The sequence below is a fragment of the Diplodia corticola genome, assembly GCF_001883845.1.
Source record: "Diplodia corticola strain CBS 112549 chromosome Unknown scaffold92, whole genome shotgun sequence".
Taxonomy (NCBI): Eukaryota; Fungi; Ascomycota; class Dothideomycetes; order Botryosphaeriales; family Botryosphaeriaceae; genus Diplodia; species Diplodia corticola.
Window position 1 is genome coordinate 1 of NW_017971571.1, and position 15,839 is coordinate 15,839.

Here is a 15,839-nt window from a genome sequence, read left to right on the forward strand (position 1 = left end):
CCCCCGTGCCCCCCTCCCTGCCTCCTTCCCGCCAGGATTTGAGAAGCTTGCGTGTAAAAATAGAAGCACGGGGCGGGAGATCGACGACCGGGTTTACGACGAATAATAATAGATGACAGGGGGTGGTGGGGGGTGGTGGGGGAGGAAGGAAACGGAAGGATTCGATTGGAGATGCCGGCTGCATGATAAATAATTCCAAAGCGACGATCGATCAAATTTGATCGGCCAATCGGAGAAGGAGGCAATCATCGTCGTGGACGGCGGATGCGAGCGACAACATGTGCGTGTGTGCTATAATTCATCATCCCCAATAATGTAATCGGCTCGATCGTCGTCGTCACGCATACATACTCGTTGTGGCGCGTCGTCGAAAATTGTTTGATGACGAAAGCGTGTGGAATGAATGACACGACACGACACGGTCGTCGAGGAAGTAGTCAGTTCTTCTATACATGACACTCGCAACCACAACGGTGTCGGGGTTGAAATCGGTTGAAAAGGTGTGCAGCCACATGGGTTAGTTATGCGGGGTGGAGCCGCCTTTGCTACATAAGCAACGGCAATACGCAGGAACCCGGCTTGGACGTCCCCACACCCCCCTCATTCAGGCTGAATGCTACGAGAAGATCTGTTCCCAAAACGTCCGGTTTGTACATCTTCATTAACTGCATAACGTGAACCTCTTTTTTCCCCCATCTCATCAGAGCGTACGTTTGACCGTCCGTCTCAGGCATCATCATCTGGATATCCCTAATACACGCTGGGCATTTCCCCGTGCCCCTCTCAACCTGTTCTAATACTGCTAGCCGGTAGATCAAATTACGCCTTTCAGAATGAAGCCGCTGGAACATCGGAGCGGGGAAGCTTGATAAAATTGCTCTAAAGCTGTCCTCGGCTCCTTCCAAGCTTGCTCAGAAACAACCAGTCCGCCACTTACGACATTCGAAAAGAAACGTTGGCAAGAGGAATTTACGAGGGCTCTGACCAGTCGACCTGTTCCTGGACGTTCTCTCCGTTCTTCTGATAACCGATCTTCAGTCTGAGACGTAGCTTCGGTGGCAGAGCCTAAGAGAAGGGAATTAGCACATGTTTAGCTCCTCAAAAGATATTTGTTTCAACTTACACCATTGACCGCAGCAACCCTCATCTGCTGCGTAGCCTCCTGGCCTCCGTCAAGCTCGCCGTTGCTGATTGCCTGCAATTGCAGCTTCTGGCTCTTCGGGACCGCAGCCTGTAGCGTGACGTTGCTAAGATGGTCAAAGGCGCTGGTGTTACGGAATCGCGCCATGATGAGCGCCGTGCTACCACTGCGCTGCACTTGAAACACAATTGCGAGGTCGTTCTTGTTGTAAGCCGGGTGTGCGGGAGCAGCTGCGGGCGGAGGTGTTGCGGTCTGCGGAGGGGGAGATGCCAGACCACCAAACAGGTCTGCCGACGGCGGCGGTCTTGCTGCTTGGGGAACCGGCGTGCTGCTCTGACTCGGTGTGTTGAAAAGATCCATGATAGCGTTGACGTTTGAGCCTCCCGCCGGCGGCGGAGAGGTGGTTTGAGGGGCAGGCGAGCCGCCCCCGAGGATATCTGCCAGAAGATCGGCGTTGTTGGAGCCATTGGTCGCTGAGCTTGGTTCAGGCCCAGGTCCATCAGAGCCTCCCATCAGATCGAGCAGCATGTCTGATTCAGTCACTTGGCTGGGCTTCTTCTTCGCCCCAATCTTCGATGAGCGCTTGCTCTTCGTTGATGCTTCACCAAGCACTCTCTGGGACTCGCGAATCTCGGGAGGTGGCATCTTTTCTAAAACACCTCGTCTGATCTGATCAAACGCGAAGAGGTTGCCATACTCCACAGCGCGTTGTTGGATCTCCACATCCAGATGAGTTTGGTGGGATAGCATCAGCCGTCTGAGGCGTTCTACTTGTGCGGCGTCGGAAAGGCGGGTGGTCAGCTTCATGGCGGCTGTGATGATGTACTCCGTAACAATCTGGCCAGCGTAATTGCTGTTGAGAATGGTGCCAAAGAGATCGACAATGTCGCTCTCCTTGATATCCTTGACCAATTCCTCCTCTTCATACTGGCCACCACGCAACAACGCATCTCCATACTCGCCAATGGCCCAAGAGCCAGCGAGTGTCAGACCTTCTTGCGTGATGTCATCCTTGAGGCTGGCGTACAGCTTCTGCACGGTGTAGGTCTGAAGGTCAGGGGTATTTGCAACAAGGCGGACAAAGGACGCAAGAATTTGTTCCTTGACATAGTTGCCAGCCTGGAGTGACGGTTAGAGGGAAAACAAACAAGCCCAATTGACAGGAAACTACTACTGACCAGCTTGAGGACCCGGAGCATGGTGTCGATGTGCCATCTCTTGTTTGGAGCAAACCGATCGGCAGCAATGCCAATCTGGGTGGTCATGACTGGTTTGAACTCAGTATCGGCAACCTCCAAGAAGGACAGCAATTCTCGAATCAAGACCCGGACATTCTGCTCGTTGATCAAAGTGAAGCTTAGATCCAGAGCTCTCCTCCGAATGCTGATATCGGGGTCTCGCAGGCAGTCCAAGATGGTGTTCCGGTGTCTCTGCACGGCATTTGGCTCCACGGCCACAACCTTGATGAGGGTATTCAGGGCAACATATCTGATGTTGTTATCCCGGTTAGACAAGAATTTACCCAAAATGTTGACGCCAAGGACGCGTAGACCCGAGTCTGCTTCGATATCCAGAATAGTAAGGACAGCTTCGTAAAGAATGGAGTTTCCAACGTTCTTGGAGGAGTCCGTGTTCGTGGCAACCTAAACATGTCAGCGGCCGTACTTGGCTCGACACGCACATCAATCTCACCTGTGCGAGAATGTCGTTGATCTGTTCACTGGTCTGGGGATCACCACGTCCAAAGACACGCAACAACCTCAGGATCTTGACCTGAAGGAAGGGATCGGTTATGCCATTGACGTCATGCTCGGGGGTGTATCCCGAGGCCGAGAGACTCTTCAGCATCTTCACGAGGTGCGGTGTCAGCGTCTTGAACATTTCGATGACACCGAGCTCGTCTCCCTCCTCCTCGTCGGCCTCGCACATGCTGGTAACCAATGTCAGGCCGCAGATCAGGACACCGTGGTTCCGGTCCGAGAGGAGCATCTTGGCCTTCTCGAAGAAATGCTCCTGCAAGTCGGGCACCTTGCGGCAGATTCGCATGGCGCAAATGGCAGCCTTCCGGCGGATGTAGGGGTTCGCGCTGGAGAGGATGGTCTCGATTTCGGGGAAAAGATCGCGGGACATTTCGATCGAGGCGATGTTGCCCAGGGTGCACAAGGCAAGGCCGACAATGTACTGATTCGGATGGTTCAAGTCACTGGATAAGGCGGTTAGGGCTAGACATGGGCCATGGTGCGAGAGGACGTACTTCTTGAGCGAATTGGTGACCAGCGTCAGGACCTCCTGGTTCTCATCCAGCAACAGCATGGTGCCCAGGTAGCCCAGACGCTTGTCGGCGAAGCGCGGCGAGGCCAGCAGCTTCAAGCACTCGATCTGGCCGAAGTGGGTACGCTCACCCAGGGTGAAGAGGTACAGCAGCTTGGCGACATTGTTCCTTCTGGGCGGGGCATCAGCAGGCAGCGGGCAGCGGGCGGCGGGCGGGTTGGGAGGAGCGCTGCCTTACCGGACGTTGGAGTCGTGGCTCTCCTCGCGGAAGCTGGCACGGATGGCGGCACTCTCCTTCTGCACGACGGCTCGCTCGTCTGCAATGGTCTTGGCGGCACGCACGTTGCGGATGAACTGCTTGACTTTTGGGCCACAGTGGTCAGCGAGCCCGGGGCGGCATTTGCGGGGGGCGGAGAGGCCACGTACGGGAGCTCATTGTGCCGGAGTCGTGCGAGACGCGGGGGCGAGGGGCGGGGGACTGCACGCGCCTGGGGCGTGGCGGGAGGCGGCAGTGATATGGTCGACGTGGTCGCGGGCGGTCAGAACGAGCAAGGGCATATGAAGCGGGAGAGCTTGGTGCTCGATGGGCGCGCGCCGCTGCTGGCTCGGCCTTGGCCAGGGCGGGCCTCCTGGCCCCGACCGCCATCCGCTTTAGGCTGCCCTAATTGCCCTAATATTAACTCCGGCCCCCGAGCCCTGATGACGCCCGCCCAGGATCAGCTTGTCGTCTCGCCGCAACAAGCTCTCCGTGTCTTCCGCATCCATATATCACCACCACCCCCCAGCTTCTGCCCGGCGCTGCCGAGCTCTTCCGCGCCCTCTCCCGCACCCTCGCCACCCTCCGCCCGCCTCGATCCGTTTGCGCCAGTCCGCGGGCATTGCGGACCACGCCGTGATGTCCACCACCACTTCCTTTGAGCCCGCCGCCGCCAACGGCGACGCGATGCCTGACATTGCGCAGCCGCGCGCGAGGAAGCCCGAGAATCCCCAGCTGCTGCGCACTCTCAACGACGAGGCCACGCCCTCGGGCCTTTCCAGGCAAGTCGCCGTCTCTCTCCAAAAAGGGGACCCCAAATTGACACGATTGCAACAGCGGCCGTTCGACGCCAGTCCCTCCTGATGCGCCCCCTTCGGTCCACGCCACCTCATCGGCCCGCAGGCAGATCCGCGCCGAGCAGAAGCGGCGCATATTCCCCACCATTGACTACGCCGCCCGCGTCTCGCACTTCGACCCTCAAAGCGAGTACCGTGACTTCCGCGGCTTCTTCGTGCTGTTCTGGGTCGGCCTCGCCATCATGGTCTTGTCCAACATGGTCGGCCACTACAAGGAGACGGGCTACCCACTGTCCATCCGCCAATGGAACACCTTTACCGCCAACATCTGGGAAATGGGCCTAAGTGACTTGATCATGTGCGCTTCGACTGCCATCAGCCTGCCTCTGCACAAGCTCTATGACACTGGCGCGCCCGAAATGCGCTGGAGCAAGAACGGCATGTTGATCCAGAGCATATACCAGGGCGTGTGGATGACCTTCTGGACTCTGTGGCCCTTTGTCCGTGGGTGGACCTGGACCGCCCAGGTCTTTTTCATCCTACACTATCTTGTCATGTACATGAAGATGCACTCGTATGCCTTCTACAATGGCCACCTTAGCGAGACGAGGCACCGCCTTCAGGAGCTTGACCATCCCGAGACTGCCTCAATGGCCGCCGCCAGGAAATACCCCAGCGCGCAAACCCACCTCAACCAGCTCACCCCCGAGAGTGAGAAAGAGGACGCACTTCGCGGCAACGATGACTCCCTCGCACAGCTTCGTGACGATCTCGCGCACGAGCTTGTCTCGCCTCTTGGAAACGTCAGCTACCCCAAGAACCTGACGGTCGCGAACTACATCGACTATCTTTTCTGCCCCACGCTCTGCTACGAGCTCGAGTATCCCCGTACCGAACGCGTTCGGAAATCGGAGCTGGCCTACAAGACATTGGCTGTGTTTGGCTGCATCTTCCTTCTGACATTCATCACTGAGGCATACGTCATGCCGTCACTGGACATCGCCGCGGCAGAGCTTGAACTTCCTGGCTCTTTCGGAGGTCGCACCACCATCGTGCTCGAGACCATCAGCAGGTTGCTGTTTCCCTTCACTGCCATATTCCTTCTTGTTTTCCTTGTCATCTTCGAGTACGCGCTTGGCGCTTTCGCCGAAATGACTTGTAAGCCTGTTTTTCCCTCCGAGATGGTGCTTCGAATGCTAACGCAAAACAGGCTTTGCGGATCGCCACTTCTACTCCGACTGGTGGAACAGCTGTGATTGGCTTGAGTTCTCGCGTGAATGGAACATCCCCGTTCACCGCTTCCTTCGCCGTCATGTCTACTCTGCTTCCCGCCACAGGTTCTCCCGCTCCACCGCCACAGTCATTACCTTCCTCATTAGCGCCGCTGCTCACGAACTGGTCATGGGATGCATTACCAAGAAGCTGCGCGGCTACGGAGCTTTCGCCATGATGCTTCAGATTCCTATCGTTGCGGTGCAGCGGAGCAAGCCCGTCAGAGGCAGGACTCTTCTCAACGTAAGCCAATTCAGCACCCCTCTTTGGGTGTCAAGCTAACTCGACACTAGAACGTCCTCTTCTGGTGTTCGATGGTCCTTGGTCTGTCTATGATGTGCGCCCTGTACGTCTTGGTCTAAGGGGCTGTCTTGAATCATTCAGCACCATCTTGCATATACCGGCGCTCTCACTCGCTTGCCAAAAAGCCTGTTGGCTCGGCTCTCATTTGTTGGGGAATTTGCCTACTTTCCCAAAGTTACCTGGTTCTCCGCGAATGATACCCATCTTTGTGCGTGTTAGATTTGGCCGTACTGTTCATTCTTGTATATTCTTAGGGTTGGTTTGAGCTTTAGATAGAGGCGTGGCTGCATATTTTCCTATTTCCTCCGTTTGCATAGAAAGAAGCATATATACTGGAGAGGTTTGCGTTAGTATTTCTAGACGTGTCTCCCATTTCCTAGTTCATCTTGCACTACTCTCATCGTTTCTCGAAAGATAAGAACAAGATCTCCGCTTTTCTGTAGATATTACACACATAGCAACCATCATATCGTATTACCTGTTAACGTCAGCACATTATTAAGACGGTGTCTTTGACGGCTGCTCTTACTATGACTTCATCGCGACGTCGAGGTGGCGGCAGCATCGTGACCAATACTTCGGAGCAGATGCCGCACTTTCTGGCCAATCGTCTGCGTCACGTTGTCTCTCGTATTCGTGTCGTCGCAGTCGATCCACTTACTCTACTCCCGTACAGCAATAGTCGTGAGTCGCATCGTGACTTCACACTCGTCGGCTTCCTCATCCTTTTCATACCTCGCAAAATTCCTGGGTTCGTCCGTAAAAAGCGGACGCTGGATCGTGTCCGCCAGGCGACTCGAACCGTGCGGCGATGTCGCTGAACTCGATGATGTGCGTCGTTTGGCTCTCCAGCTGGCGCCTCGTTGTAGCCGTTTTGGATCCTGCGACTCAAGACTTTTGCATTGCCAATACGAAGTCTTCTGGCCGCTGATCGAGCAGGTAATACTCCCCATCCCAGCCAAAAACGGCGCCAGCTTTTGAAGAAAGAATTTTGGCTTCATGGTGGAGTGCTTCTGCCCGCTAATTCGCTCGTGCATTTTTCTTTGTCTGTGAGAAGTCAGTGACGTTCTGTCAGGCAACGTTCGGGCGCTTCATACCCGCGTAGTTGAGGATCAGTCTATTCTCAAATGATGAATGCCCTATGAAGTATGAGTGGCTCTGAGATGTCTAGGAGAAGACGCAGACTGCGCGTAGAGGATTTGCTGGAATTTCCAAGGCCTTCCGTTGGAAGAGAAGGTGCGATGCCAGCAGAGCGAAGAGAAGGCGTAAGTCTGGGGCGACGTAAGCGCACGGTGGGGGAAGTTGGTGAACGAGGTGGGCACGCCCGTGTATTACAGAATTCTTTTTTTTTTCTAAATCAGGGCAATTGCAGGCCTCGTTCGGATGGACATTCTTATCGTCTACCAGAGCCAATGAGGGGGACGAAGGACTAGGTTGTCCTTTAATGATCTTTATGATGTAACGAGCCGTCTATCACATCCCGAAAGCCTCCGCATACCAAAACACGTCCTTTCCCTTCTTCACCCACGCACCAACATGTCGCCGCATCTCCTTGGCCATCTCGCCCGGCCCGCACACCAGCACGGCGACCGCCCCCGACGACGCCTCAAACGCCTCATCCACAATGGCAGCCAGATCGGGGCGACCGCGGGAGACGGTCCGGTCTCGCGACTTCTCTTCGCCGTTTCGATCGTCCACGAGGGTCTGGGCGTCGGCGAGTTCGATGTCCTCATCATCATCTGCGAGTAATCCTTCGCGGCCGTCTTCTTCATCCGCAGCGTCGGGACCACGCGTCACGAATATGTCGATGCTTTGGTTAGCCATAGCCCCGGCAGGCGTGGGCGGAAGACCGCGCGCGTCGTCCGGTTTCGCGGGAAAAGCCCAGCGCGTCTCGGCCAGCCGCCGCACTGCCCAGACGAAGCGGAGGCGGGTGCGCGGTACGGGCGGCTGGTCGCCGGGGTGGGTCCCCTCGGTCATGCTGCGGAATACCGGGACGGTGAAGGTGGCGCCCACGCCGCCGGCCACGAAGAGGACGTGATCGAATTCGCGGAAGTCTGGCAGGGAGGCGCCGTAGGGACCTTCGATGGTCAAAGGGATGGAAGGGTTCCCGTCGGTCGTCTGGTTGCGGAGAGATCGGGCCACGGCGGCGAGATGTTGGGTGTTGCCGGCGAGAGAGCGGGCGACCAGGAGCAGCTGCCTGTCCTTTGTGGGCACCGAGGCGACGGTGAATGGGTTGGTGCGGTAGCGCATTGCGAACGTGTTTGCGTAGCTCAGCGAAGGCTGGCCCAATGGCGGCTTGCTGAGGTGGACGTGCTGGCCAGGCTTGAATTCCTTGGCGTCTTTGTCAAAGGGGAGGGGTACCGTGACTTGGATGAGGTTGGTGCCAGGAATGAGAGCGATGGAGCCGGAGAACTGGCGCGTCTTTGCCTGGCGGAAAATCTGGAGGAGGACGAATGCGGCAAGCATCTCGAAGACGTAGGTTCGGATGTGAGAAACGTGGAAGATGAGGACATCAACGAGAACTATAGCAAGCAGGATGTGCGTGGTGTAAAAGACGCGGTAGTTCCAGTTTCGGACGTAGCTGAGGGCGGTAGTGCTCATGGTCGAGAACATGGCGAAACCAATGAGGCCGGTAATCACATCGACATCCTGGATGCGCTTCAAGACAAGGCCGTTCTGGACGAAGAAGTTGAAGTAGAAGGCGGCGTGCAAGGCAAAGAAGGCGGTGAGGATTTTCCCCAAGAGCTCGTGAATGGCAACGACACGCTCATAGGGCAAACGGGTCAAGGCTTGGATAGGAGAATAGGCAGACCGCATGGCGAGGATGTACTGCAGCGGAAGCTGGGAGGCCGCAACCATGCCAAAGCGCTTGGTGAGATGCAGATAGTCTGAGAGCGGCAATTAACATGCTGAAAGGCGGCATTGTAACGTAGGAACTGCTATGGCACAGACAGAAACTCACCGTTGCCCGTCCGGTGGACAGAGAGGAAAAGGAGCCAGAGGGTCCACACGAGCCCGAGGATGCACTCGCCGTTGGTGAACCAGCCGTCGCGGAGAGGCTCGTTGGCCCACCAGCGGAAGCGCGTCAGCTTCTCCTCAAGACGGCGGGACCAAGCCCTGTCCTCCAGGGCCATGGTCTTGGTGGGGTGCGGAGAACGCGGTCGGTCCTGTCTCGAGGCGCGGAAGACAGCCCATCGCGCCACGAAGGCCAGCTGAGCGACGACGAGCACGGCGAGGACAGACCATTGGCCAATGGTGCCGTACAGGTTCAACAGCTCCCGACGAGCGGCCTTCTGCTCGTCGTCGAGCGTGACGAATTCGTAGCCCAGCATGTCGGAGCGCCAGAAAGCGAGGCGGCGGGGCGGCGGTGCGGAAGCGCAAGTGTACCAAGTGTACCAAGGGTGCCGGCAGGTCTTTACTACAGCTGGGCCATTATTTGTACATGGTCGGGCTTGAGGTGGAAAGGGAGTCGACGCCGGCTTGGGCTGTGCAGCCTAGGAGTCAGCGCATTTTAATTGGCTGACGCTTGCGCGACGTAAGTCGCAATGACTGGCCGTTTCCGGATAGCTCCGGTCCGCCTCGGAATTTGCCCGTATTCCATCAACCTTAATGTCTATTATAAAACCACGCCCCACGCCACTTGTGCTCGTAAATCGGGAACTTTTCTGGATGACGGCAAGCTAGCACAGGAGGGCTCCGGCGATTTCACACCAAGCGCGTTAAAAACGGGCCGAGTCGCTAAACCCCACCCCCGCCGCCTATCTCTGAGATATGATGCGGCCCTGATGCGGCCCTCCCGCCGCAACCCCGAACCGCTTCGTGCGTGGACCTGTTGGACTCGGTGAACACATATAAACCAACGAGGCTTGCAGCGCATCCGCAATGACGGCCGAAGCCGCTTCTGTGACGCCGCTTTGGCTGGACGTTGATCCAGGTCCGGCGTTCAACCCCTCCGGCATGCCAATTCTAGCTGACACCTCGTGCAGGCCACGATGTATGTCTCTGCTCTTCGTCTGTTCGACCCCGCTCTGATCTCGGCCCCAGGATGCTTTCGCACTCCTGCTCGCCGCCCACAGCCCACACGTCCACCTTCTGGGCGTCAGCACTGTCCACGGCAACGCCTCTCTCCATCACACAACACAGAACGGCCTGAGCATACTGGAAGCAATCGGCTGCCGCCACATCCCTCTCTATCCTGGCGCCAGCAAGCCACTCGTACGTGACGCTGTGCACGCCGCCAGCATCCACGGTAATAAGACTACCTGAACCGGCCGGTCCCTTGGCTGATGGGAAACCACCTCGCTGACGCTTCCGTCGCAGGCGAGTCTGGACTGGATGGAACCACAATCATGCCCAAGCCCGTGCGCGATGCCGTCCGGGATGTCGACAGCGTCGAGGCCATGTATGCCGCCTTGATCACCACCCCTCCGAAGACCGCTTGGCTCGTTGCAACCGGAACATTGACCAATGCGGCCCGGCTGATTCAAGAGCATCCTGATTTGGCGGCCCATCTAAAAGGCCTCAGTATCATGGGCGGTGCCATAGGTGGCGGCTTCACCGATGCCCCGCTAGGAAAAGTCGCTGGTGAAGGCGAGAGATTCGGTAACTGGACGCCGTATGCCGAGTTCAACGTAAGCACGTATCCGCACCATAGCATGCCGCTCAGAATGTTGCTAACTTGGACCAGATTTACGTACGTCCAATCCCTCATCTGTCTCCTAACAGCCCCCTACACATGCTTCGTTCTCAGCCAGTCCACGTTCCAACCACCACTGACCGCCCTCCAGTGCGATCCCGAAGCAGCCCAGTTCCTCCTCACCCACCCGATCATCGCCCCCAAGACCACCATCATGCCCCTCGACCTCACCCACCAGGTCCTCGGCACCCCAGCCGTGCAGAGCAAACTCCTCGGCCTCCCCGGCGGCATCCCAGCCCGCGACTCGCCCGACAAGCCGCTCCCGACGCCCGTCCGCGCCCTCTTCCACGAAATCATGACCTTTTTCGCCAAGACGTACGCCGAAGAGTAAGTGAGAGTACCAAGAATCCCCTCCCTACTCCCCCTCTTTTTTTTTCTTCCCCTCACACCTCACACTAACCTCCCAAAAAAACAGATTCGCCCTCACCGCCGGGCCCCCCCTCCACGACCCCCTCGCCGTCGCCGCCGCCTTCGCCCCCGACATCTTCGTCGACGGCACCGGCGACAACGGAAACGAGCGCTTCGCCGTCACCGTCGTCACCGCCGGCGAGCACCGCGCCGACCCGGCCCTCAACTTGGCCGACGCCGAGGCCGTCGGCCAGCTGGGCCGCACGCTGGTGACGAGGGTTGAAGAAGGAGAAAGAGGTGGTGGTGTCCGCATTCCGCGGTCGTTGGACGTGGCGAGGTTTTGGGATATGGTTGATGAGGCGTTGGGGAGGGCGGAGGAGGTGTCGCCGTTGCCGGGGTTGGGGGTGGGGTGGTGGGGGACGAGGATGTAGGGGGTTATAAGGGGTGGCTTGGGGTAGGGTAGGGTAGGGTGGTGTGAGATGCGGTATAGGTGGGTGGGGAAGTGGAGAGGCTTTTAGATGTGTGTGTATGGGGTTACTCGTGTCCTTGGGGATGTTGATGTTGGCTCAATAGGAACAAACGTGGGTAGGGGGCATCTGTTGTATGTATGTATATATCATTGGACATGGAAGCACCCGTTCCACCACCTCTCTTTGGCAGTTCACGTGAAGAGTCGACCTTGTGTCTCATAAAAAAAAAGAGGAAAAATAAAAAGCTGTGCATTAAATGCTAGAGGCAGAAAACTATCTTCACGCGTTCATGAATGATGTCTAGCAGATAAGCATTTTGCGCGCTTTCTGCATGCCTCAAGGTCCACAAAAACCCACTCACGCCGGAAATATCAGGGAATCTGGTAGAAACTACGGGAGAACAAAAAGGGGAAGACGGCATTTTGATCATCAACAAGGGGTCTCTTTCTCTCTCTCTCTCTCATAGACTCTTCTCCACCGCCATGGCATCCGCAATGGCGTCCTTGACCGCCTTGGCCTGCTCGGGGCTCAGCCGCTTGAGCGGGCGGCGGGGGAAGCCGCCGTAGCCGTAGTACGACTCGATGGCCGACTTGGTGCCGGGGATGGCCGTCTTGGTGAGCTCCCAGTCGCCCTTGCTGAGCACCTTCTGGAGGGCGATGGCCTCGTCGTACTGGCCCTTGCCCCAGAGGTCCCAGATGCGCACGCACAGCTTAGGCAGGACGTTGGCGCCGCCGGCGATGATGCCGGAGCCGCCCGAGGCGGCCGTCTGGGCGGTGAAGTCGGCGAAGCCGCCGAAGGCCATGTAGTTGGAGCCCGCGCTGGTGGCGGTGGCGGCGTTGGTGGAGAGGGCGACGCGCGTCAGCTTGCCCGTGTTGCCGCAGGTGAACTTTGTGCCGACGATGTTGGGGTGCTGGGCGAGCTTGATGAGGAAGTCCGAGTCCATGTCGATGCCGGCGACGGCGCCGGGGAAGTTGTAGATGAGGACGGGCGCGGGCGAGGCGTCGGCGACGGCGATGTAGTACGAGTAGATGGCGTCGTTGTCCATGGCGTAGCGGTAGTAGCTGGGCGGCACCAGCAGCACGTACTCGCCGCCCGCGGCGTGCGCCTCGTTGCACAGCTCGATGGTGCCGCGGATGCTCTGCTCCGACGCGCCCACGATGACGGGCACGTTGTTGAAGCCCGCGGCGTCGAGGGCCTCCCGCACCGCGCGCGTCACCGAGGTGCGCTCCGCCCGGCTGAGGTGCACCGCCTCGCCGTTGGAGCCCATGGTGACGAGCCCGACCAGGCCCGCCTTGGCCAGCATCACCGAGTGCTTCTGCAGCGTGGGCAGGTCGAGCTCCTCCGTGTCCGGGTTGAAGAAGGTCATGAGCGGGGCGTAGATGCCGGCGCGCAGAGGCGTCAGCGGCTTGGTGGAACCGTTTGCTGCCATGTTGAAGCCTGAAATCTAAGGTCTAGAGGAGGGGATATCACACAGCGGGATGGAGGGGTAGGTAATGTGAGCAAAGGGATGGAAAGGAAACGAGTTATACAGCAGGCTGGCGACTGGCAAACCTGGCTTATAAGGGCAGACGAGGAACGGGCGCGGGCCGCCATAGCTACCCCGAGGTCGGCGGCTAGCCCACTTTTACTCGGTGTTCTGTCGACGATGTTGCTGCGACGGCAAAAAGTCAAACGAGCGTCTGGGCCTGCTGATAGCCGTCAGACGCTGCGTGCCTCACAGCGGACGCATTCGCTGAGCGGACGGGCCAATGGGCTTGGCTAGCGGCAGCATTTGCGGCGGGCTTTTCCGACAGGCCAGAGGCGATTGACTAATGAGGGAGCCGGTAGTTGTGGGTGAAGGCGGTGATGGTTGCGTGGTCAGAGCGTGGAGCTGGCAGCAGACGTTCTGGGGGCGGGGGTCGAGTTTTCGCGCCAATCAGCGGCGGCGCAGCGCGTGGGGTGAGCGCTGCGATTGCCTTCTTGGCCTGGGGAAAGCGTGGGCCGGGGGGCGTGCGCGACTTTGAGCTCCCCTGCCTGCGCGCCGTCTGCGCGCCGCCTGCCCCACGCTGCCCCTCATTGTCGGCCTCATTTTTCCGCGCAGACTGCACCGGCCGATTTCGACCAGACGCCGACGCAACCATGTTTCCCGCTGCGCCTACTAGAATCGAGCGGCTCCTCGACTCCCCTCTCCCGCATTGACTCGACTGCTCTCCGCGCGCAGGCATTCTACTACAATGGCTCCTCTCAACGTGTTGATGGTAAGACACGGACCCCTCCCTCGCGACGCGTCTCCCGGTTGACGTGCAGCCGCTGACGCGTGACAGGTCGGCACCGGCGAATACACCACCGGCTTCGTCGGTGGTGGCATGTCTGGCTCCGACAAGAAAGTCGGTGTCGTCGGCCTGACTTTGTTCGACCTTCGCCGGCGGGGCAAGGTTGGCAAGCTGAGCATGGTTGGCACCTCGGGGAACAAGTTTCCGGCCATACGTGCGCACGCCTGCTGAACTCGGGGCAATTCGTGCAGCTGACGCCCGCGCAGGCGACCATCTGCACAAGAACATCACCCAGGCCTACAACGGCCTCGACACCTCGTTCGACTCTTTCCCGGCCGACGACAAGCGCGATGCGGATGCGTACAAGACGGCAATTGACGCCCTCTCCCCCGGCGACGCCATTACCATCTTCACTCCCGACACCACCCACTACCCCATCGCCCTCTATGCCATCGAGCGCAAGATCCACGTTCTGGTCACGAAGCCCGCCGTCCAGCTTCTGGAGCACCACCAGAAGCTGCAGGACGCTGCGAGGAAGAATGGCGTCTTTGTTTTTGTCGAGCACCACAAACGCTTCGATCCTGCATACGCCGACGCGCGCTTCAGGGCTCAGAAGCTGGGCGACTTCAACTACTTCTACAGCTACATGTCGCAGCCCAAGTCTCAGCTCGAGACCTTCAAGGCGTGGGCTGGCAAGGACAGCGACATTTCTTACTACCTGAACTCCCACCACATCGACATCAACGAGTCCATGGTTCCGGACTTCAAGCCTGTGCGCGTGACTGCCAGCGGCTCCAAGGGCATTGCCACCGACCTCGGCTGTGTCGATAAGACGGAGGATACCATTACTCTGCTGGTCGACTGGGTAAAGAAGACCGACCCGTCCAAGAGGGCAACCGGCGTGTACACTGCCAGCTGGACAGCACCGCAGAAGGCCGGCGTCCACAGCAACCAATACTTTCACTACATGGCAGCCAAGGGCGAAGTCAGAGTAAACCAGGCCAAGCGAGGCTATGACGTCACCGAGGACGAGGCTGGCTTGGTGTGGTTCAATCCGTAAGCTGCTCCTACATGTGCACCATGGCTTGACAGGAGCTAACCCAGTTCCATCTAGATTCTACATGAAGTATGCGCCAGATGATGAAGGAAATTTCAACGGCCAGACCGGATACGGATACATTTCGTTTGAGAAGTTCGTGGATGCAGTCACAGCCTTGAAAGAGGGAAGGGTCACTTTGGATGACCTGGACAAGCGTGGTCTGCCGACCCTGAAGAACACAATTGCCACTGGTGCTATCCTTGAAGCCGGTCGGAGATCGCTGGACGAGCAGAGGCCGATCGACATTGTTGAGGAAAATGACGTTTGGTCCCTCAAGTGAGCGCGGTAACGAGATTTTTTGTTTTCTTACGGTTTTCTGGTACACGGGTTCGATATTTCCTGTTGGTTGGTCCAGCCTCAAAAACTACAGTCTACAAGTAATTCAGAGCAAGGGAGCTGTACGTGAACAGTGTTTAAATGCAGCATTTCCACCGAGCTTCACTTCGGTTCACTTACTTGACGCCTGCTATCGTTCACACATACGTCAAACGCCAGCAGTGATGGACTCTTGGAAGAATGTCTATTACTCCCATTATTTCAGCGGCGCCAAGCATCTCGCAGAAGAATTAGTTCCCATACAACAAACCAGGATGGAGATTTATGACAGTACCGGGAAGAGGGAAGTAAGCTGAATGAGCTTATAGGGAGCATTATACCGTGCTTTGATGGAACAACAGCGAAGTGAGTGCGCCCCAACGAAACTACGGAGCTATTCGTCATGCCTTTACATAAAGAAGCTGACTGCACTAGACAGCTAGGCCAAGCCCGCAGCCGAAGCTGACAATTTCCTTTTGCGGACAAGCCAAGGCAAAGCTTGCTGACAAGCATATGCCGATATTGAGCCGCACAACCCCAGACTCTCACTGGTCCCAGCCGCATCCTTTGCGCCAGTGGGATCATCCCAACCGTTCGTTTTGCATCCTGCCCAGACTTG

The 15,839-nt window shown here is 57.8% G+C and overlaps 6 protein-coding genes across 6 annotated transcripts; 3 read left to right on the top strand and 3 right to left on the bottom strand.

The window, feature by feature from the left end:
• Positions 1 to 969: 969 nt before the first annotated feature.
• BKCO1_920001 (ap-1 complex subunit gamma-1) lies at positions 970 to 3,848 on the bottom strand (the record flags this gene model as incomplete). The annotated part of the gene is made up of 7 exons (XM_020279928.1): positions 970 to 1,065; positions 1,124 to 2,260; positions 2,320 to 2,784; positions 2,834 to 3,344; positions 3,396 to 3,584; positions 3,651 to 3,774; positions 3,839 to 3,848. The coding sequence occupies 7 exons, from the start codon at positions 3,846 to 3,848 to the stop codon at positions 970 to 972; spliced, it is 2,532 nt and encodes an 843-aa protein (XP_020125382.1).
• A 459-nt stretch (positions 3,849 to 4,307) lies between these two features.
• BKCO1_920002 (sterol o-acyltransferase) lies at positions 4,308 to 6,099 on the top strand (the record flags this gene model as incomplete). Its single annotated transcript, XM_020279939.1, has 4 exons — positions 4,308 to 4,510; positions 4,572 to 5,623; positions 5,676 to 5,980; positions 6,031 to 6,099. The coding sequence occupies 4 exons, from the start codon at positions 4,308 to 4,310 to the stop codon at positions 6,097 to 6,099; spliced, it is 1,629 nt and encodes a 542-aa protein (XP_020125381.1).
• Positions 6,100 to 7,513: 1,414 nt separating this feature from the next.
• BKCO1_920003 (ferric reductase like transmembrane component) lies at positions 7,514 to 9,372 on the bottom strand (the record flags this gene model as incomplete). Its single annotated transcript, XM_020279948.1, has 2 exons — positions 7,514 to 8,928; positions 9,003 to 9,372. The coding sequence occupies 2 exons, from the start codon at positions 9,370 to 9,372 to the stop codon at positions 7,514 to 7,516; spliced, it is 1,785 nt and encodes a 594-aa protein (XP_020125380.1).
• Positions 9,373 to 9,922: 550 nt separating this feature from the next.
• BKCO1_920004 (uridine nucleosidase) lies at positions 9,923 to 11,515 on the top strand (the record flags this gene model as incomplete). Its single annotated transcript, XM_020279949.1, has 7 exons — positions 9,923 to 9,974; positions 10,027 to 10,034; positions 10,085 to 10,289; positions 10,361 to 10,671; positions 10,728 to 10,733; positions 10,828 to 11,063; positions 11,152 to 11,515. The coding sequence occupies 7 exons, from the start codon at positions 9,923 to 9,925 to the stop codon at positions 11,513 to 11,515; spliced, it is 1,182 nt and encodes a 393-aa protein (XP_020125386.1).
• A 499-nt stretch (positions 11,516 to 12,014) lies between these two features.
• BKCO1_920005 (dihydrodipicolinate synthetase) lies at positions 12,015 to 12,983 on the bottom strand (the record flags this gene model as incomplete). Its single annotated transcript, XM_020279950.1, has 1 exon — positions 12,015 to 12,983. The coding sequence occupies one exon, from the start codon at positions 12,981 to 12,983 to the stop codon at positions 12,015 to 12,017; it is 969 nt and encodes a 322-aa protein (XP_020125385.1).
• A 784-nt stretch (positions 12,984 to 13,767) lies between these two features.
• On the top strand, positions 13,768 to 15,185 carry BKCO1_920006 (nad binding rossmann fold oxidoreductase; the record flags this gene model as incomplete). The annotated part of the gene is made up of 4 exons (XM_020279951.1): positions 13,768 to 13,791; positions 13,858 to 14,020; positions 14,073 to 14,862; positions 14,921 to 15,185. The coding sequence occupies 4 exons, from the start codon at positions 13,768 to 13,770 to the stop codon at positions 15,183 to 15,185; spliced, it is 1,242 nt and encodes a 413-aa protein (XP_020125384.1).
• Positions 15,186 to 15,839: the final 654 nt, after the last annotated feature.